The 23,418-nt window shown below is 38.8% G+C and overlaps 1 protein-coding gene across 1 annotated transcript; it reads left to right on the forward strand.

Moving 5' to 3' along the window:
- The first annotated feature begins 5,246 nt into the window (after nucleotides 1-5,246).
- On the forward strand, nucleotides 5,247-23,350 carry tmem91 (transmembrane protein 91). Its single transcript, XM_041994354.1, has 4 exons — nucleotides 5,247-5,723; nucleotides 13,569-15,122; nucleotides 17,970-18,116; nucleotides 21,603-23,350. Exons 2-4 carry the CDS (start codon nucleotides 14,688-14,690, stop codon nucleotides 21,756-21,758), a joined length of 738 nt encoding a protein of 245 aa, XP_041850288.1. The 5' UTR covers nucleotides 5,247-5,723; nucleotides 13,569-14,687; the 3' UTR covers nucleotides 21,759-23,350.
- Nucleotides 23,351-23,418: the final 68 nt, after the last annotated feature.

Raw genomic sequence — 23,418 nt, forward strand, 5'->3', positions numbered from 1 at the left:
TCCTCTCTAGAGGTGCACAGAAGCCAGCCCTTCTGCAGCGGCTGCACACACAAATCACCTCTCATCAGCTGTGTGCAGACCAGACAGAAGATTGAGCCGCTGCATTTGCATTTTATTCAGAATGCTTGGCACACAAACAGGATCTCTTGTTAGCACTTCTCCGTAACAAGGATGATTAATTACATCCTGCTAAAATATCAATATGTGCCCCACAGCTGCAGAGCCGTTCCACAACAAAAAACAATAACAGGCCTGAGAGAGTGGCATTCAGGGACACTTTAGCACATGGATTAAATGTTATATGTAGCCAAACACAGGTTTAATAAGACTGGATGATTAATATTTCCATGCTGCATTCATTTCATGGCCTTGTTGCAGTGATGTTGTTGGTTTTTGCTGTAACACATTTTATATTCTTAAAACATCCTTATTCAACCATCCTGAACTAAACTGGAGGTGGAGAATCAGTGATTGCTGGTGCACACAGGTAATGTACACGCTATGGACCCTTCTTCTGCTCTTTATTGTGAGCAAACGTGGTTTTTACCAGCAGAAAATAAAACGTGTTAATTATTCTTGATTTTTCTTATTTTTTAGCAGCATCACAGGACCTGATGCTCATTTTTGAGCTGATGTTCGACTGTGTGTCGTAGGCTATGTGTTTATTTGCATTCGGAGTGGCTCATTGACCACAGGTAAGTCAGGCTGCACGTGGGGATGCCGTTTAAACTCAGCCGTGAACACACACTTATGATCGGATCAGACAGGACACAAATTAGCACCAAGTGTGAACCCGGCTTAGATTAGATGAGCTTTCCACACTGAGCTACTTACCACCTCATGCTTTCTGCTAATACTACTCTCCTTCTTCATCCCTCCTTTTGCTGATGTGTTGCTGCCACAGCCATCCTCAAAGTGAAACACAAGCTTACTTAAAATACCAAGTGTAAAACTGCTGCTGTTTAATCCTGAAAACAATGTTTTAATTTAACTTCATTTCAAATCTTGTTTCTCTGAAAACTCTTCTGGACGTGCTGAAAGGCTGGAATGTGTCTGTTGTCTCCCTGCAGGGAGGTGGTTGACCTTTCTCCTGGAGTACGTCTCAGTCTGCAGTTAGCTCATTATTTAACAAACCAGCTTACAGAAAACGACAGAAGGGAGTCTAACTGTATCCTGGTGACATCCGTCAACATTAGACAGTGAGGTCCAGTTCTCACACACACACACACACACACACACACACAAATAAGTTGAACATAATTCCAGTTACATATGTGGAAATTTAAATTGTTTTCTTCTTTTTTATTATTAATATATTTGGTAAACAGACTCAGCTGGTAATAAAAAGTTCACATTCCTGATTTTTCTGTTTTTTTTCTACATGTTTAAAGGGTGAATTGATTGTGCGCTTGATTACTTTAATACATCTAAAAACAAAGATCATGCAGGTCTCCTTTTTTGCTCCATGTTAAACTTTTGTTTTTTGCTTGTTTTTTGTTTTTTTTTGTTGTTGTTGTTGTTTTTTTTTTTTTATGAACACAGTAATTATGGGAAATTTTGAGGGCATTTCAATGTATTTTACAGATACAGGCCAATTCATTGTAGTCCAACTGTAATAAATCTATTATTTGATCCACAGTAGTCAAGTTTATAATAACTATGCTCATATAAACCAGTTCATGACAAAAGTTCCTAGTTAAGGAGACAAACAGTGGAAAAAAACACAAAAAAACTCCAGATCCAGAACCAGGAAGGATGGTCAGCTTCCGTGACTTGTTGAGGGTTGAGAAACACTTTATTGTTCATGTGAGTTGCATGTTTAACAGGTAAAATCAGATTTTTTTTCTCCCCTTATGAGTCACAGCTTGTTCTTGAAAAAGGTCAAATTAAATGTGAGTATGAATATGTTTGTGAAATTGAGGAGGATTTTGTTTAAATATTGCCATTTTCAATATTTTCTAAACTGCGGCTTCAAAATATGCATTAAAAACAGTGATGGAAATCTGACTTCATTCAACGCAGCACCTGAACTGCTGCAATCTGACTAATGGATGTGCACACTCATACACTCAGTGGGTCTCTAATACTGAAGAAGCCTTTCAGATGAGAGGCAAACATCTTTTACAACCAAATAAAGAAGTACAGCTGCTTTCTGTTCAAGCACTTATGACCGAACCTGGATGAGTGAGAATCTGCACCAAACAACTCTACATGATCTGCCTTTCAGATTAGATCATGTCCATATGTTCCACATACATGGTGTCCACATACGAAGAGAGCAAGATAACATCTTTCTCCCAATGATGAGAACTGCACTTTCTGCATTATTGCATTACTATATGTGCAATGAAACACTCACAATGAAGAAACTAGCTTAAAAATGCAGAAAAATAATGTAATTTCTATCATTTATGTTCTACACAGCTGCTGCACACATGCTATACTCGTATGAACTGATATGACGTTGTTATAAATAAAACACTTTGAAGACTCAGGTGTATAACTTACATGGTAACTGTTACTGCAGAGGAAATGTGTGTATGAAGAAAACTGGTGTAAACTACAGTATGTCTGAATGACTGAATGTCAATGCTTAGAGATCAATGAAGCCATAGTTCTTGTAACTCATGTCTCTTGTTCAGACTAAACATGGAGAAGCAGCATTTAGTTTCAAACAAGTGGAACAAACTGCCAGTGGAGATTAAACTGTCACCAAATGTAGACATTTTTAAATTCAGGTTAAAAACATTTCTTTTCTCATGCACCTATCTGCACGGTAGCTTTTTATTTTATCTTGCTTTTAATAATTTAATGTAATTTATGATTTTATTGTGATTCTTGCTATTTGTTGCTGCCTTTTAAGAGTCCTTAATATCTGTAATGCTTTTGTTTAATGTAAAGCACTTTGAATAGTCCTGTACATGAAATCCGCTATACAAATAAACTGCCTTGCCTTGCTTATTGTTAAAAATTTCAACAGAAAATCGGTACAACAGCTTCCCTTTCAATCATGAATTTACAGCTCTGTTCACTGCAACAAAGACCGTTTTAAGGCGTTAACATCTCATTACTTATATGTGCTGTTATAAACTAAAATATGAGCGATCCAGTGAATTTAAAGATGAAATCAACATAAAAACAAACAAAAAAATAATACAGAATAGAATAGAATAGAATAGAACTTTGTTGTCATTGCAACAAAAGTGCAATGAAATGACAAAGTCCTCCACTCAATGCAAAACATAATAATAATAATAATAATAATAATAATAATAATAATAATAATAATAATAATAATAATAACATCGTTATTTAGAAGTCAGATTTTAAACTCTGGATATTAAACATAAAGACGTGGAAGAGCATTATTATTAGCATTTTTTTCATGTGACCTAAATATTATAAGTTCTGATGAGAAATTGTTATAAAATAATAGAGGGAAAAGGATAATTTTTGGCCTCCATCTTTTGAGATACAGTCAGTTCAAGATCATTTCAGTTTGATTGATTTGAGCAGGCTGGATATAGAAATCCAGAACAATGAGCCACTCGCTGGATGAAATATTCTCACAGAAACCCTGAACAAAGTGACAAACCTGCAGTTACTTCAGATACTCAAATACAGGCTCTCAATCACAGAAAATGGGATTTCTTCTTTCTTTATCTAAAAACTACAAAAAGAGAATTTATGTGCTGTTTTTGTGTTTTTCTTTTGCTGAAATTTCAGGCAGAAATTTCCCTCATTTAAACATTGGATGCAGTAGTTCTCAGAAGAACAGCAGCTCACTGTTTGCACTGTTTTTTTCTTTACTTTCATTCATGCATTTCATCCATGCTTATAGTGTGAAGGGTTTTCTGAAGCTTTCTGCAGATTTTACTGCATTATTCATGACAGGTTGTTTTATTTCTGCTACATACATATAATATCTTTGGAAGTCACTAAAACTAGATATTTTGTGCGTTTTTTTTTTGTTTTTTTTTTTGGTTGTAGTACATAAAAAAAGAGTATTTCAGTTTAAAATGATGAAAGTCACAATTTGATATGAGCTACTGTGTGTTTAAACCTTCCCCATATCAATAGTAGACAACTGAAATCAATATTAGTCTCACGCAAGCAAAGCATCTGTTTGTCTACTATGCGATATCATTAGTGCCCTCATTTTATTCCTCCCACCAAATCAATTCTCCTATCTGCCTCCCATCCCCCATCCTTTAGTCTAACATGTAAAACATAGCTGAAGATGGAGAGAGGAAGAAAGGACAAGAAAGCACAAGGATGGGATGCGTGAATAAATAAAAGAAAGAGCTAGAAAATAAGGTGATGAGGGGAGGATGTGCTCAGACTAAAGAGTGTGTATTGATCTATGCCTCATGATGGACTGAGGGGTGGCTTGTCACTCTGACAGCCAAAGACAAATGGAGCGTCAGATAGGCAGCTTTGCAGCTGTGCTGACCAACGGGAAAGAACCAAACAAAACAAAAACAAGAAATAGCTAAAGGTTAAAGCCTTACTGGGGGAGGGGGACTGTAGCTAAGAGGAGTGTACCTCATCAAATACTCAGCATAAGCCCTGTGGATTTTAGATTGCTAGTGTCCAGCAATGCCTAAGCTTTATCCTCCCCTGAAAGAGGCACAATAAGCAGGGGACATTTTTTTTTAATTCTTTTCTTTTTGTCTTGGGCATCTTAATGTAGGCTTGCCTGGGTAACTAAAGTGGGGCACAAGGTGAAGTGGACATGAAAGGGCTGACAGAGAGTGGAGTCATCCTTGCTGTGGGGCATCTCACTGCCTCCACACATAATCACCACCGCCCCCTCCTTGACTTTTTGTTCCCTCTCTGTTTTACTTGCTGCTTCTGTCTTTTGCATTTGCCTCATGCAGCATCAGAGATTTTCTCATCTCATGCACTTTGCCTGCAGATATCACCTTTTGCAGCTCGTCCACCATCTGAATCCCAGTGGACATTTGTATTTGTGTCATTACAGCTAACCTCAAACCTCCCGTTTTAACCCCAATCCTAATCTAAACCCAAAATCAACCACTGATCCCAGTAATCCTCTTAAAGAAGTAAGAAAAGGCAAAACATCCTTATAGTTTGTTCTTTTGCTATTCTTATGGGGACCATTAATTGAAATACAAAAAACACAGTCACGCAATGGAGCAACAGGCTTTAGGACCCAGTTTTCAGCCAAACCAAGCAGCACTGCTGGGGAAAGAGAAAACGGAGAGAGAGAGGACAGGGAGGAGAGGAGGAGAAGAGAGAGACCGAGGAGAGGAAGACAGGCTGTATTTGGAAAGTCGGAGTGGAAGAAGAAAGTTGACAGAAGCAGCAATAAGGATTAAGAAAGGACCTTCATCTTTCCTGTGAAGAGGAGGAGAATTAGAAGATGTGCAGAGGAGGAGGAGATGCTTGAACAAAGCGCGCACGTTCCTGCTTCGCGCTGCGCAGGTGGAACATCTTCATCCGAGATGTTAAAGGAATGCTGACAAGTTTGGCTTCCAACTCCCACACAAAGCTTTTCTGCTCAGATTTAGCCACGCACAACTAAGCAAACGCGTCTCTTTGCTCACACCCACGGAAAAAGGCAAGCAGTGAAGCGGGATCCGTGCGCAACAGCGCACTCCGTCCTTTGGATGCTGCCTGCTAGGTCGATTCAGTCTAACAATGCTTCTCGGGGGGTTCATCCCGACAGGACATCCCGGAGCACAGCGTCCAACGTGAAGGTGAGGAAACATCCAAAGACACTGAATGACACATGATCTGAATGATGGTTCTTAACAAAGTGATTATTTACATTATCTTCTGCTATTGTTCCATCTATTCCACATCCTTTTAACTCTTATTTGGCTTTTACATCAATGCAAACATCATAATTTATGTTATTTTGTTTAGTTTGGACTTTTCCCCCCACAACTTAAATACACTTGAATCTTTACTTCTTTATTTCTTACTGTTTTTAATTATTGCTTCTAAAAGGAAAAATATTACTTTTGATTTTGGCACTTTTACCAATAATCTGCATCTGTTTCATGGTGAATTTTTCACAACTGTGGTTTAATGAAAAGAAGAGTCTTTGAAACCAGCCATCCCTTTTTAAATCTGTCTTTTTCCAGGGAAATATAAGTAGAGAATGGTGCTTTGGAGTGGGACCCCTCAGCTCTGCTCCATTGTTTACCTTTCTATAGCTGTGTACTGCTGTACAACAAGCGCAGTGTGCAGACCCACAGCACAATGGTGCAAAATCTCCATCGTTTCATCATGTAGCTGATCTGAATTTCTTTCATTCTTCAGTGTTTAATGTGTGCAGGGTACGTGTATATGACACAAGGTACTGTGTGAGCTTTCAGAGGACATACAGTGTGTCTCATTTGCCAGCAGACCTAATTAAGAGCAGGGCTTTTCTCAGCTGGGAGTGCACAACCATGCCCTCAGTCTGTTATGATGCTGAGGACATGTTATACATCACTGCTCATGTGGAGATCTGCACAGAACTAATTAAAACTCATTGCTGTGCATGCACCATGATGCACATGGATGTGTGAGGACATCATATTAAAGCATATGTGATCCCTAAAGGCTTAACTTGACCTTAATCACAACTGATACACGTCCAGCAAGTTTAACTAAATGAACATTCTCGGTTAGCATTGTTTGCGGATGCTTTTTGTCCACAAATTGACGGGTCTTGATGATATTTCTACACAGCCTCTCTCTCACACTCACACAACAAAAAGATGAACACATGCAGGCACGTGCAGGTCATTACTCTGCAGTAGGACAGATGTAAACACAGTCTGGATAACATCTGTGCAGCCTCTGTACAGTGCCTTTTAAGCCCTTGCTAATCATTGTGGCAGCTTGGCAACTCATGTCAACTCACGTCAGTGTTAGCGGATGAGTTTGTGGGCTTTATTTCTAACAAGGAATGACAATGAAGCTGATTTATTTAAACAACTGGCTTGTGTCTGCCATAAAGTTCAACATGGATTTCTAAGAGTTTCAGGCACACTTGCTCACATATGTTTTTACTTCTTTCGGGGGACATTTTTCTACAATTTAGAGCAAAAGACGAGACATAAACTTATACATCTACAACACAGGCTGTTTGATTCTAATGAGCCACTTTTAGCTTCTCTGCAGCTTCACACATTCAACCAGCTTCTTGACGTAAGCACCTGTAATGCTTTTCCAACAGTCTTGAAGGCTTTCCCAGATATGTGGAGCCCTTTTTGGCTGCTTTTCTTACTCTGCAGTCCAACTCATTGCAAACCATCTCAGTTGCATTTACTTTGGGTAATTATAAGAGCCAGGTAGGTAAATACTATATTTATGTTAAAATTATTTTTGCTTATGCTTTAGATATCTAAATCCACCAGACAATGGCACTGCCAATAAAAATGTTTACTTTCAACTTGATATGTTAATGAATCTTTTTGCCTCTTGATTAAATTTAATAAAAATAAATTCAAGGTCATTTCAACCAAATGAGAAACGAGGGTGAGGAAGTGATGCTGATCAAGTTTGAACCACACAAACAGAAAGTACAAGTTTTTAAAAATGTTGATTTTGTTTGCTTTTGGCCTCCCTCAGTGGTTTCTTTGCAGCACCTCCTCTGTTAAGCCCTGATTCACACAGCTGATGTTGGGATGTGTCTGCCTCTTGAACCTTGTGAATCATTCGTGCAAACCTTAATCTGATGCAGTGTTTCTTGGTGATTTCTGCAACTCTTATGCAGTGAGGTGAAAACTTCATGAGGCCGGATGGAAGGAGGCCAAAGGGGTGCAAAGGTGTAATCAGAGCAAAATTAGACTACTTAGAAGAAAAAAAAAGTTTCCCATGTATTAGCTTAAATCAGGGTTGTCACACTCCTGTCCCCAAGAACCACTGTCCTGCAGGTTTTAGATGTTTCTCTGCTTCAGCAATCCTAATTTTAATTAATGAATCATTGAGCAGAACCTGACAACAAGCTGCTTGGATCCATGTGTTGGAGCAGGAAAACATGTGAAACCCTGAAGACTGGAGTTTGAGATCCTGGGTTAGATGATAGTCAAAAATAAAGAAAAATCTGTTAAGGTAAACTCATCATCAACTATTAATTGAAAAGAAAAATGGTAATAACTCAGGAACGGCTGGAGAATCAAACATATGCCTCTCTTTATTTTCACTGTTTTCCCCAAAGATGCAAAACACACAAGCAATGCATTATGCAACAAACAGTGTGAGTGTATTTCCTGGGGTCAGGCTTGTCCCTCCGCCTCCTCTGTAACACACAACAAAGCTCCTATAGACATTAAACATGTGTGCAACTATAATACACAAACCATACAACAATTTATTTTATTTCTATATACTATACAAACTATAAACTATATAATACTATAAATGAGTGTGTTCAAACCTTTGATTGAAAATATAGAAGTATTAATTATAATTTTATTATATTTAAAGAATCTTCATAGTTTTAAACTTAAGCAGATTGTTATATTTTCCATTTTCAGCAAAATGGTTGGTTAGTATATTGGAAGGGAAGTTTTGTTCAAAAGATTTTACATATGAACTGTGCTCCCATAATTTAATTTAATTTAATTTAATTTAATTTAATTTAATTTAATTTAATTTAATTTAATTTAATTTAATTTTACCTTACTCTGTCCATGTGTCGTGTTTCCCAGTTTTATTTCATGCAAAAAGATAAAGATTTTAGAAATCCTCACCCGCAGAATTAAAGAGAAATACATGAAAACAACGTTGGATTCTCAGAAGAGGAATTTACTTTAGAAGAAGAGATTACTGTCAGTTCCACATATGCACACTTGTCCTGGCCGACAGCGTTCTTGCACTGTATTTGGTCAACAAATACAGTCCACAAACATTCACAAAAAACATCCACAAACAGTCAGTTTATATCCAACCCTGGAGAATGTGTCAGACTGATTTTCAATCACTGTCACTGTTCCACAAGGGACACACAAACACACATGCATGCACACAAACAAGAAGAACTTTGTGAGCTATAGCTAGTCTGTGAACAGTCTGTCCCACGTTGCTAGCAGATTCACACTACCGAACACTGACTAAACACACCACACACACTCTGCAGAGAGGTGCAGGAGCCTTGTGCAGCATGTAGCAGATGGGTAGCTTCTCATTCTTTTTGTCCTCATTGCACAGGAGCACCAGCTGTGTAAGCAGTGTGTGTGTTACCTGTATATGATGCATGCAGTTGAAAGACTTCAGTGTGTTGGTTTCTCTCTGTGTGAGTGTGTTTAGGGTCAAAGCGGGGCATGCTGTGGACTGATTAATGAACTCACGCTGTTGTACACACATTCTGCACAGGGGGAGTTCAAGTAAAGCCAGCACTGACATGACTGCTTTCATTAGTTATCGTAGAGTAATTCAGTGGAAATTATCCATCCTTTGCAGCCTTAAAATGACAGAAACATCCTTACTGGGAGGCACAGCAATGTTGGAATTATCCCATCCAGTTATTATCAAGCCAGGCAGAGAAACAGTCATGAAATGGCAAATTAGCCTCTGCTTCATTTATCCTGCAGTGAGCGCTCCACTTGATGGTGAATGTGTTTCCATAGGAACATGGTGTTACTCTGAGCTCCCCACGTTGCTGCCTGTTTTCCCTTTTTTCTTTTGCTTATCTTTTCTGTTCAGTTTCCTCTGCTCTCAGCAGCCACTCCACACAGACAGAAAAGGGATTTGGAAATGAAATCAATAGAGCCATTTAACCACCACTCGTGTTCTCAGATTTGTTTTTCTCTTTGGTATATCTGAAAGCTCGTTCTGGTCTTCATAGCCTTCTATCTCTGTTCTTCAAGATGTCTTTTTATTAGAGACTACGAGGGTGTACAGCTCCAATTTCCTGCAGCCTCTATGTCATTCCTTTTCTATGAGTGCATTCAGTGTATCTGTATCTCCTTGATCTGTATCTGCTGAAATATTACAGCCATTACTTCCAGGATGATGCTGAGGGACAGAGAAAAGACTGCAAAGTTGCTGAAAATCCTTGTAAGAGTCAGCAGCAACATTTCACTTTGGCTGCATGTTTCCAGTGTCTTAAGGAAGGAAGCTTTCTTTTGGAGTTTTGTACAGTTGCTTTTGCAAAAAAGAAGAGCTGGATTGTGTTAAAAGAGAGAAGTCAGATTAAAGAAGGGTAAAAGTAATCGCTGAGGATGTGTGTTTGACAAAACACCAGGCTAAAAAGGAACGAGGCAGCAACAGAGAAGAGGATCTCTTGTAAAAGTGTCAGTGGTGATTTGCAGAGGCGTCCTTGCAAGTTCTTCCTCCACCTGACTGGATGTTTTATGAGCTTTGCAGAATCAGAAAAAGGAGGCAAGCTTATAATACAGCTGACAGAAGTCTTTTTATGGTGGATGGGCAGAGGTGGAGGGAGGAGGGAGGGAGGGGGTGTAATAAAGCTGAGTGCATCTCTCCTGGAATAAGTCTGCATGGATTGGGAGGGGGCAGAAGAGAGAGGAAAGGCTGGGAAAGTGCTACAAATAGTGTGAGAGTGGGCACAAGTGCATGTGTGCAGTTTCCACCATATGTCCAAATGTGTACATATGTGTCGTAATGGGTGGCTGTTTGCTCAGAGCGCCTGCTGACGTCATCGCGTTAAACAGTCACTCAGCTTGTTCAGAATTAGAGGTAGAGGAGAGCAGAAAATAGAGCTCTCAGCAAGACACATTTATTTCAGGGGTGTTTTTCCTATTTTCCTTTTTTTGGTGTGGTGCAGAGAAAAACAAAGAGTAACAGAGCCGATCTCGAGCCTATGAAGCACTCTGTCGTGCAGAATGAATACGCACTGATGAGATATTATGCAGGTTTTGAACAACACTTCATTATATCATTCCAGGACTGAAAAGACTCAATAAGCTGCTCTTCTTATTTGTCAACTCAAAAGCAGCATTTTTGCATCAAGCACAGCTGATTTTGTATCATCTGCATGCATCTGTTAAGTGCTGCCTAAAGCATGGATGCATGGTCAGTGGAAACAATGGAAAGGACGATAAAAATCAGATTCTACACATAGTAAAAGTTGTTGTTTATCCACTCAGCTACAAACAAAATAGGAAGGTATAACGGAAGCATATAGGAGGATGGAAAACTCAAATGAGCAGAAGCAGAAATCAGAACTACTTGTACAAAACTTTAAGTAAAATGGGGTTTACATCTAGAAAATCCAAATCTAAACCATCAGTAACACCTAGACAGAAGAAAGAAAAGAGAGTTAAAGAGAAGCAGACGTGGATGATTGAATGAAAATAAGAAAGGAGATGATGCTGGAACTTTGTTTTTGCAAGTCAAATGAACAAAAAAATGACTTCCTGAAGAAAAACAGGCATAGTTTCTCAGTCACTGAGGTCAGCTTTTACCTTTGCAAGAATATTTTACAAAGTCACGATACTCAGCTGTTAATAAAATTGTTTGTCATATCTGTGAATTTCCCCCCAAATAAAACAGCTGAATGAACATCCTTCAAGACGGATGATTGCATTTTTCTTTCATGGGCTGTAATTTCATCGTCTAATACGACCGGCTAATTCTGTTGTGCAGTCACTTATCATTTATATACTGTTTGAATGGCAGGTGCATACTGCATGTCCTTTCTCTAAGCAGCTTAACATATTGTTTGAGATTGGAGCTTATCCCAGCTTCACAGAGGGGTGTGGGGCTAAACTACCCTGAATCGTTTAAAATCACCACTTTGTTTTTATATTTTCTCTTGCACAGACTTTTGATCATTATTATTATTATTATTATTATTATTATTATTATTGTTGTTGTTATTATTATTATTATTATTATTATTATTGTTATTATAATTATTATTATTATGATTATTATTATTATTAATATGATTTATTTAGTCGCTCCCTTGCTTTTAGTAAGGTCTCCATCCACACTGAAATGTCTGAACAGTAAAATGACTAAATCTCTCCTTCATTCTCTTTCATCTGACAAATGAAAGGAAAAAAAATACTGTGAGCAGAACAGAGTCTCAGCTGGTTAAACCTCTCTGATTACTTCCAGCTGAATCTATCATTTAGTTTTTTCTGTTGACGTGCTCCTTTTTTAGTCTGTGTTGCAAACAGTGTTGCTTAGTTTTCGGATTTGGTTTTCCAACAGTGGAAAAAGTTAAAGCTGGTCATTAAGATAAAACTGGCTCATTTACAGCCGGTCTCTCTGCTGATGACGTCAGCACGGTTGCAGTAGATGTGGCTCATACTTATTTTCTGAACTGCTGCATTGAATTGTTTGGAGTTCCAGTTAAATGACATCAGCTCTGCAGTAAAATAAATCGTACTGGTTTTCTTGCTGATCACTGACAAACTGTCAAGTGAACACACAGACTCCCTGAACACACACTCTCCAGCTGATGCTTTCATAGTCACCAGTGGATAAATCACATCTCTCACCAGCTTCGTGTGAACATCAGACACAAACTTAAAAAATGTTGTAACTCAACATTGCCAAATAATAAAATAAAATAAAATAGATTAAATTGAATTAAATCAGGTAAAAATTAAATTAAATTAATCCATTCATTTCTGTACTGCTTCATCAAATTTAATTTAATTTAATTTAATTTAATTTAATTTAATTTAATTTAATTTAATTTAATTTAATTTAATTAGGTATTATTTTAAAAAGCAATAAAATAAAATAAATAGTGAAATTATAGTATTGTTCTGTTAAATCATTTTCAGTGTATTAGCCTGACAAGAAAATTATGGAAAAATAAGAGTAAATCTGTTCCCAGGAAGTATAAAACTGAAGATTTTGGATGATACAGCACATGTCCTTAATTCAGAACTTGATGTAGCAGATTTAAGATGCCACTCTATCAGTTAAACCAGTACAATAACTCATTTATTCAATTAGCCATCAAGGTATAAATCTCAGTAAGCACATTTTTACATTGGTGGGTTAGGTGGAGACATAACTGTTAACTTTGTAGGGTTGTGTCTATTGATGTTGGAGACATGTGCTGCAGGATGCAGCAGATTTTCAGCCCAAGACAAATTTCCATAAGAGACAATAAAGTAAATCTTTATTTCAATGCATCTGCAGCTAATATTGCAACACAAACTGATCCCTTGTGTAAACATCAGGCACAGAGCTGAGCCCGAGGGAAAAGCAGCAACTTGTAAAACACACAATCTGATTTTTCTGCCTCTGTTTTGCTTCTTGGGCTAAAACTTTGCACATGGCCCAGTCTGGAATGTTTTCTCTATTTTAACAAATGGAACAATTACCAACAACAGATGGAGCCTCTAGCGAAGCCTTTTTATTTTCTATAAAGTATTGGTCTTTATTCAAATCACACTGCTCTGCTGCTGTAGTGTGAATTTATTAACCAAACTCATAAAAGTCCATTCTCATAGTGAGAATTTTCACTTGGGTGGCAGAAAAGGAATAAAAACTGTGAGTTAATTGATAATAATATTTCAAATTTCTGTCTTTGTTTTGCTCATGGAGCAAATATGTGCAGGAAATCAGAGCTAAGCTGCAAAATCAAAATATTTTGTGTGACCTTTTTCTTCTCTTAACAGGCATTATCATCATCATCGGAGAAGCAAATTGAGACTCATCCAACTCGTCATCATCTGTCCCGAGTGAAAACCTTTTAAAGTGGATGTGGTGCATTAAAATTACATGTCCAAATGGAGCGCTGCCATACCGAGTAGCAAGCCTACAGCCATAAATCAAAGCCAGAGGACTTTGATTTCCTCATTATCGCTTCCTGCAGCACCAACAGAGGAACAGGCATGTTGGCAGGCCCGCTGACCTGCCAATGTGCACCATAGGATTCTATTTCTGGAACCTCGTTGCTTTTACAGATTAAATGCCCTCAAATATGGCCCCAATCTGTTCAGTGTACCGTTCAGTTTGACAACTGCTGCAGGTTGTGTATTTTAAGCTGCGAATCGGCCTCACTGTGCATAGGTCCAGTTGTCTTAAGGGCCCCTGCCTTTGACCTCTTTTTCAAAGTTTCAGGGCACTGTTTTCATACTGCGGAACAAACACATGGCTGTACATCACAACAGCTTGGGGTCATTTTAATTATTCTTGTTAGAGTTTTTTGTCAGCTCACAAGTCATTGCCCATTTCCATCTGGAAGAGCTGAGGGGAAAGACTGACGTGGGTGCATAAGCTGAAAAGTCCTGTGTTATTAACGGCCTCTCTCCAGGGCACAGCTTCCGTTACCCTTTCTGGTCCCAATCAACATCCTTTATCATCACATTTGACATTTTCATCTTGTATAAAGAAAAAATAGCCAACTTTAACAACTTTATGAACACTGGCATACTGGATCATGTGAAATGGAGGACAATGGACGAATCCTGCACCATGAGGACAACAGCATCCTGAATAATTCAGTACAACTTCAGCCCACATCTCACAGCATACGGGAGCTGGCTGCCAACGGATATTTCGCTCTGTCATAAATCTGGCATGTGCTGTCCTCTGGACCAAGCCCTGTTATAAGAGAAAAATTAAAGAATAGGATTAAAGATGGATTATCACTAAAACACTAAAGCCAGCAAAGCAGCTGCCTTTGTGTAAATCCACCGGACACTCTTCAGGGAAACGCTCTGCCAACCGATTTGCAGATTGCATTTTGCTGTTGATGTGGTGGCCTCTTGTGTGGATAGTATTAAAAGAGAGGGATGGATAATCTGGATGAGCTGGAGCACCCTCTTCTGGGAGAAAGCACCAATAACAGCCGAGCACCTGGGCAGGGGCTGGGACCCGGACCGGGACAGGCCCCGGGTGGACTGTTCAAGAACATCTTGGTTAAGTGTGAGGAGGACAGGGCCTACCCTCCGTTAGCTTGGAGGAGCTACTGCGGACATCATCCAGAGCTCCAGCAGCAGCAGCTACTGGACCCTTGCTCTTTACCTCACACACTGGAGTCATTTTACCCTGCAGCCCCCATCTGGGGCCACACAGACTCCATGCTCAGCAAAGACTACCTGGAGACCACCTTTGTAGACATTCGGCCCGGCTCCACTTTGGAGAGGAAGTTGTTGGCTGAGACGCAAGACTTCCACAGTGCATCCTACAGCATGGATGATGAGGATGATCTGCTTCCCGACTCTGATGTAAGACTTCCCTATGACATCACTGCTCATACATTTGATCCGCTCACATAAATAGATAGATAGATAGATAGATAGATAGATAGATAGATAGATAGATAGATAGATAGATAGATAGATAGATAGATAGATAGATAGATAGATAGATAGATAGATAGATAGATAGATAGATAGATATTCTTTGTGTTGTTTATTGGCCTAAAATTAGATATTCAAGTTTATTTCTATTGTCCAATCAGGAGCTAGAACCCAAATTCAATTTTAAATAGAAAAATAGCAAACCTATTTTTCTGTATCTTTATTTTCTTACATGATAAACATTTTTATATTCTCAGTACAGATTCTGGCAGTTAAAGCACCCACAGAAGTCCACTGGTACAAAGTCTGCAAACAGTTCGTTCCTCAAGGACAAAAGAGAAAACGTTTTTTGTTTATTTATTTTATTTAGATCCACCATTAGCTACTGACATAGCAACAGCTATTCTTCCTGGGGTCTAATTGTGAATGCTGGCTCTCATGTAGTGAAGCAAACGCTCTGGCCTGTGGGAATTGAACCTTGCAATGACCTCAGCGAAGCACAACACAACACAACATCTCAACCTTTATTCCACTTCAGATGTTCAAAAAGACTCAACTGAGCCCTCGAAACACAGCCACCGCTTCATGATGAGTTTTTATTGTAATGTGAAAGCAGAAACATGCACTCAGGAGTGTCCTGTCCTGTCCTGAATGAATTTACATAGGACCACCATATCTGGCTTTTGGATGCATTGTTGCCATGGCAACTGCTTTGTAGGACTGTTCTGAAAATTTAAGATTGTATCTACAGCATCCCACGCAAGGAAGGGAGACAATGCAACCATGTCGATTACCAAAAACTAAAGAAAGAATTCCCTTCAGTTTTAATGTACTTTACATAAATATGCAGGTCATCATATACACTTGAACTTTGACTTGTCTTAGTATTGTAACAGGTACTGTAACAAGCCTGCCATCCCTGGCCAGTGTCTTCCCCAGTATAAAGGCAGCTAAAAGTAATTTGTGTTTATACATTTATTTACTGGGCAATCTTGAAGTATCTATTTGTTGAAACTCAACAGCTTAGAAAAGTGGAGTCACTTAAACAAGTCATAGCATGTTTCTACCAACCCCCCCTAGAACCAACATCAGTAGAGCCACTTTAACAAGAGAAAAAATATCTACCTGCAGTGGAAATTTACGAAGGGAAAATGAAAAGCACTCTTCATCGAGAATTAATTTAACCTTTATTAATAACTTAGATATAATATCCCTTCTGGAAAGACACAGCAAGACACAAGAGTTTGTTGTTTTTAGCACAGGTCAAATAGGTGTAACTATACATCTCAGTGAGTAAAGGCAGCTAACAGTAATTTGTACTTATAGATGTTTTTCTAACTGGAAAACATAAAGTATCAATTTGTTGACCCAAAACAGCTCAGAAAAACAGTCACTCCAATGAGCAGCCATATGTATTTACCAACCCCCGTGCACATGTGTACAAAGAGAAGCCATCAGCAACTTCACCTCAGGTAACAATGGGAGAGAGGGAAGGCATTGTTATGTTTCTATATCTTTGCAGCAGACATACTCCCACATCTGCAATGCTGTAGCAAACAGAAGAAAAATGTGAATAGAATAAATCCCAAGCTTGTTGTGGGAACTCACTTTATATTCTGGATCCAGTTCTGGCTTGAACATATAGTATTATGCTATGTATATAATAGCTATTATGTCTAAAATATTAATTTTGTTTACAAACTACAGTAACATGCTGACTGGCAACTGGAGCAGCATGCATTCACGAGCCACCATCACAGCTTTTTCTCTTCGCTCAGCATGTTTCTAGGACTTGAATCAATCAGAAGTCACTTCTCATAAATCCTCTTATGTTCTAGAGGATCTTTCCTCCAGGAGCAAGTTTTCCATCATTCTGGAATAATTATTACATATATGGACTTATGATGGGTGATATATATATTATACATTATGTATGATCAGTTTCACATTAAGAATAGTTCATCTTTCCAACTGGAAACTGAGGTGCCGACCAAAATTATATTGATGCTAGAGTGCCCATATATTTTAAAAAATAGAAAAATCACTCATTTTGCTTCCATCTATCAGCCAGCATGCTGCACTGCAACGCAGCTTCACATTGCAGAATTTTTAATTCCTTGCTTCCCCTTCAGGGCCTCCGTATCTTTAACACGGAGCGAGGGAACGCTTTATGGGGTTGCTGGTTAGTGAAACATTAGCAACAACTGAAACCAAAGCATCTTTAGGAAGTGCACAGCCAGTTTGTGCAGAGTACCAGCAGGTTGGAGGAAGTCAGATTGAATATGCAGCTGTTTTAAAAAAGATAAATGAGTCATGAAGTTCCTGCAGTCAGCAGAGATAGTGCACATTCAGACCAACCCCATTCAGTCACAATTTCTCTCAGGCACCAGCATGGTTTACCAGTTTTTGTGGATGACATGAGTGTAACACGACAGCTAAAAAAACAAAACATATTTTTAGAGCTTTCATAAGCAGTGATTTAGTGTAGCAGCAGACTATCATTGCATGCTTTTAAAATGAGAAAAAACTCAACTTGAAGCCTTGGGTTAAAATCATTTCATCAGTTCACTCCAATTACAAAAAACTGCAAAAAACAAACAAAAAACAATATTCCTCATTTATCCTTGCAGTGGTATGTAACTGTGCACAGTATGTTATGTTTTATTTCCCTCAAATCTAAATCACCCCCTACCTCGCTGTTTGCACATGAGAACAAACCTGACCCCATCAGTTACCTAAAGTCACCCTATATGTACTCTGTTTGAATCCCAGGACTCATCCATTGATGACTTAAGCGATACAGACAGTGAGAGCAACTTCCCCCTGATGATCCCTCAGGACTACTTGGGTCTGGCCTTTTTCTCCATGCTCTGCTGCTTCTGGCCCCTGGGCATCGCTGCCTTCTACCTTTCACAGAAGGTACACACAAACACACACACACAGTCCTGAGCTGACTCTACATTTTGGCATTGTTGTTAACGCTTTTTTTAACCCTCTGCATTGCGTTCATCCTAACAGTTTCAGTTTATAAATGCTGTGAAAGCATTACATAATATAGTCTAAACAGGGAGGGGGCACACTTTTGCAGCACAAACAGCACTAAGCTAAGCAATCTACAACGTTTAATGTCATCATCACACTTCTCTGCAACAGGACATGAAGCAGAACGGCTCCATGTTAGTCACTGAGAGATGACTACAGTTTTCAGCAAAACTTACCGCATTGCCGTTACAGGAATAAAGTCTTTTCTGGTAATATTTTTAATACACTACTCCTGACCTTCTTCTGCCTTTGTCCTCTGAGAGAATTTTTGTAAACTGTGTCTTGATAACACAGTTTAAGAAAAGCATATGAGAACAAATACCAAAGTATTTGTTACAGAGAAACGAAAACAGAAAGGAGACGAGGATGTTGAAATTAGAAGTAAACTTATGGAAAGAAACCTTAAAGTAATATTACATACATTTCAGATCTTAAAACTTTGTGCTTCTGACTTGTTTTGATGGCACACTTTGCTTTATTATACTCATTCCTGGAGTCGTCGTTGCCCAGCAGCGACCCACACTCCACAACTATTTTTTTCCAGCACAGAGAATCATGTGACAGCTGTTGTTTTGTTGTACGGAACCGTGTCACATGGTAGCAACTGGCTTTCAACACACTGACCATTATGAACGTGAACCATGGCTGATTCATGCATTCAGCTAAGAAAGACAAGAGGATTTTATTGGAGGAAGTGAGGAAAAGGACAGAGCAAGAGACAAAAGTCAACAGCAGACTGACTTTTACTGGTTGGAGAAAGCTCTGAGAAGAGACGGGATGCAAGGTGGAGGATTAATTACTCGTCATTAGGAGGCGCCACAATTCAGAAAGTTCAGCAGTGTTGCTTTAAGAAGAAAAAAATAAACACTTGCAGTGGAAATCCCCAAAAGTAAAATGAATAAAACTTTTCTGCAAAATTTCATTTAGTCTTTGTGAATATCTTAGACATTATATCACATCTGGGAAGAAACAGTGAGACATATAAGTTTGATGATTTTGGCTCGGCTCAGAAAAAGGAGTAACAACTTAGAGATGGAACTCAATTAAAAAATGTATCTAAGTAATTACAGGCTTTGTAACTAATCAATCTCTAATAATTGCATTTTAATCACATATTTGCCTCATAAGCACCTTTCTTATTTAAATGGACTTTAGTGGACAACTAAATCAATTAATAGACACAGACAATATTGTAAACTCAAGCTCTAGTAATATCTGGACAAACGCATTTAATTACATTTTGGATTTGGCCCCAAATTGAACAGACATAAAGTTAAAGTGGCATTTTAAATACTTTAACTAGCAGCTCCAGCTGTTCTCTGATTAAGAGTCTACATGTTAAGGAACTTTTAACTTTCTAAATGTTTTCCTCCGCGCTCTTCATTAATAGGAATTAATATCCGACGGTAAGCCAGGACAAGTTCAGCCAGCAGCAGCTTTGTACATTTAATTATCAGTCTGGTCCTGGATCAAAGGGGAACGTCTCCTGCTGTGACTGCAGCTCTGAGCGCTGATGGACGGAGGAGGGGCGGAAGTAAACCTCCTTTCACCTCAGTTTCCAAAAGTCTCCAGTAATACCAGAAAAAGTCTCTAGATTTGTCGTTATTCGCTTCTTTGAAATGGAGTCACTAGATGAGTCTGAAAGTCACTAACTATAGCACCAAAATAGCTCAATTAGCAACGCTGATTTAGCCGAGCTCTGAAGTGTCCGTCAATTTAATCGGTGTACCGGAAACCGTGCACTGACCAAAGTTCCGCGGTGTTTGAAACGCAAACTGCGATTAAACGCGTTTTTTGTTTGTTTGTTTGTTTTTTTAACGCGCTATTTATTTTATTTGTAATAAATTAATCGTAATTAACACGTTAAAGTCCCACCCCTAGTAAAAACACATCGATCTATATAAATACATTAATTTACTGATCACATTTCAATACAGTACAATCGATCCAAACTGAAATTTAGATAAAACATGGATCCGGTAACAATCTGTAAGACGTTCTCCAGAAAGAACGTGTGGAATTACTTCTTTTTCTTCCTTCTAAAAACTCAAATGTCTTATTTTTATTTTAAGAGGGAACACTTATAGTTAAATGTCTTGCATACCTATGATAAAATCAAACCATACTTGCTTGGTTACTTTGAATATTTATTAAAGACTCTAAAGAGGAGCAAGGTTTTCACTAAATCCTGCTGTTGAAATGTATCCTTTTAGTTTTCTTCTACATGATGTGAACATGCAAAAACTCAAAATTCATAATTTGGTTCAGTCTGTTTTTGCTTTTAAAAACAAAATGTAATTAGGATAATTTAGTTGCAATAGTATCATATTGTCATATTGATTAGTGGACCCTTAATCCAATCAAATTCACATCATGGAAGATTCAGCAGACATTAAACTGTTATAATATTGTATCATGACCAAACTAGTGATTTTCTAAATATTAAAAAACAAAATCTAAATAATTTTCTGTGGAATTGGTTCACCGATGTAACAAGGCAACTACATGCCCCAAATCATCTTATCTTCCTGAGATAATGCCAAATTCTGATTTTTAATATGGTGTGAGTAAAAACTTTGCTGTTAAACACAGTGAAGGATTTATTCTAAAGATCTCTTTGCATTGACGCGTTAACTTTGACAATTACGCTATTACATACTGTATATCTATGAACTGCAGTTAAACCTACTGAATACCGGTGGTGCGTCTTTTTATTGGGTCTGACAGGAAAATTGAGTCACACTTTAGTTCCTCATCTCGCTCAGGTGAAATTATCACAAAAGCATAACACCTCTGGTTCTGCCCTCAGCAGGGGGTCTAAGCCGGCTGTCAGGGTGGCACTGGCCCACCTGACCACCACTGGTTGGTGGAAACAGAAAAAAAAAATGAATATTGTTATAGTCCGTGTGAAAAGCTCTACAAATGACTTTATCTGTAGTTGACCGAGACACCCTTTCAGCAGTGCTGGAAAAAAAAAATCCATTAACACATTTGCGAAGCTGCCTGGCAGCAACCTGCAAAGGCCTTTTGATTAGATCAATGGCCTTCATTAAGATTTAATTAGAGTCATAACAAGAAACCTCAAGGTGACATATTTCCTATATTGTTGAGTTCTGCCCAGAACAGGGGTCAGAGTCAAAGGCAAGGACTAGTGGGAGAAAACAAAGAGGAAAAATTGATGCATGAGTCAGCTGGGTGTGCTTCAGATATGAAGCATAATATGAGCTTAGTGTGTGATTGGACTGAGTGAGAGGAAAGCATAAGCCAGGGATGACAATGATGAATGAAGGCAAAAGCTTCTCTCTTCTATTTTTTTTAACCACTAATCCTTATCTTACTGTCTTCTCTCCTCTTGTTTTTCAGACCAACAAAGCATCAGCTCAGGGGGATTTTCAGGGGGCCAACGCAGCCTCCCGCCAGGCTCTGTGGCTCTCTGTGCTCTCCATCGTGTTTGGAATCATAACATACATCTGTGCCATTGCTGCATTGATTTCCTACCTGTCTGGAAAACCACCATAAGAGCAATCCTTTCGCAAAGACAGATCTCTCAAATCCTCCATGATTATCACATGCAACTGTAAAAGTAATCACAGTCTTTGTCTGTCGACCTTGTCTGACATCATAATTCATGATAACATAGCAGCAGAGCCAGCGAGTAGATTATAATCACTTCTAATTGGATTAGGATATAATTCAGCTCGGAAAACTTGAAGAAAAAATAAACCCTCACAAAAGATGTCACTCCATATAGAAGCTTCAGTCTGTGTCAATCTGTGCTGTAGTTGTCATCATGTTAGGTGTAAATTATGTAAAAAAAAACAACAAAAAAAAAGCAGATGTTTCCTCAGCACTGCAGATATCTTTGTTACAAACAGTGGATTAATAATAAGAGGCGGGTGGGGGGGAAAGCGGGAGGGATGCCCAGGAGGAGCAGCGTGCAGAGATGGAGTCTGCAGATTTAACAGAGGGTCACAGCAAGGACATGGCAGCAGATAAATCCTGATGGACTCCACTGTGGGACGGCCTGAGCCAGCACTGTCCCCGGTGGGCTGAGAGGTGGGGGCAAGCCTCACATGGTGAGCTTGAAGCAATACGCCCCCCCCCCCCCCCCCCCCCCAAAAAAAATAAAAACCTCCATATGCTGATCCCACCTTCCCAATCAGCATCACTCTATGGTCAACCTGCAGAAAGGACTGCCCCTGTTGTTTATGCCTAGTCTAACCTTTAAAAACACCAGAATAAGAGTGCCATTAGAGCTTCTATCCAAGATTCTGGAGCACATGCTCCAGATATAGAAATAAAAAGAAAATAAAAGAACCACTGCGAAGGAAATGATGAGAGAGAGACAGACGCAGAGCGGTGAAGAAAAGTGCCAAAAATACAGAAGCAAACTGAGGATGATGTTGTTAGGAGCTATTCTAGTAACCAGGAGGAGACAGCGCAACTCAAATATAGTTTCAGTCCATTTCTCCAGAAAGACACATCAAATCCTCCAGGAACTCACTTCTTCCAGTTCAGCTGTGCGATGCATGAGTCGCTGACATCTCCATGAAACCTGCATGGCGCGTTCAAAGCCGTCTTCCTTCATTTGGTCCAAATTTCTGCCCAAAAAACCCCAGAATTGAAATTTAAAATCACCTTTGGACCATATTTGGTTAAGCTTAAATGTGCCATTACATGTATAAAAAATAAAAATGGGATAAAAGCCAGTATTTTCTATTTATCTGCTGTTTTTATAGACTCTACAGTTGACTGACAAATAACCCAAATACTTTATTTTCTGCAACCCCTGGTGGTTTATTAAAACTACACTGTGAACGTTACACACACGTGGTATCTCTGATCCAGCTGACTGTCTACACATGGCATCATAATACACCTCTTGACAATCCTGAACCTCCACTGAAGGTTAAATAAGAAAACTGAGTGTTTTATACAAAGCCACGAGATGGGCTCTGCTCAGATTTGTGTCACCTGTACAGAAAACGGTGATTCAGGGCGAAGTGGAGGTACAAATAATATTCAGTTCTTTCCAGGATCACTTCCTCATGTCATATGTGAATATTTAAGTGGAAAAAAATCAACAAATCCCAATAAATGCACTTGTTTGACTTTGGGGTGTTTTTTTCTCCCTCTTTTCATGTTTCCTTGCACCTCTAACATGTTTCACTACGACTGA

Source organism: Melanotaenia boesemani, chromosome 9 (genome assembly GCF_017639745.1).
Source record: "Melanotaenia boesemani isolate fMelBoe1 chromosome 9, fMelBoe1.pri, whole genome shotgun sequence".
Taxonomy (NCBI): Eukaryota; Metazoa; Chordata; class Actinopteri; order Atheriniformes; family Melanotaeniidae; genus Melanotaenia; species Melanotaenia boesemani.

Bases quoted from the DNA above. Each gene is read 5' to 3' on its own strand.
- tmem91 (XM_041994354.1), top strand. From the start codon at position 14,688: ATGGATAATCTGGATGAGCTGGAGCACCCTCTTCTGGGAGAAAGCACC. The intron at 15,123-17,969 runs GTAAGACTTCCC...TTTGAATCCCAG, and splicing joins ATCTGCTTCCCGACTCTGAT to GACTCATCCATTGATGACTT. The intron at 18,117-21,602 runs GTACACACAAAC...CTTGTTTTTCAG, and splicing joins CCTTCTACCTTTCACAGAAG to ACCAACAAAGCATCAGCTCA.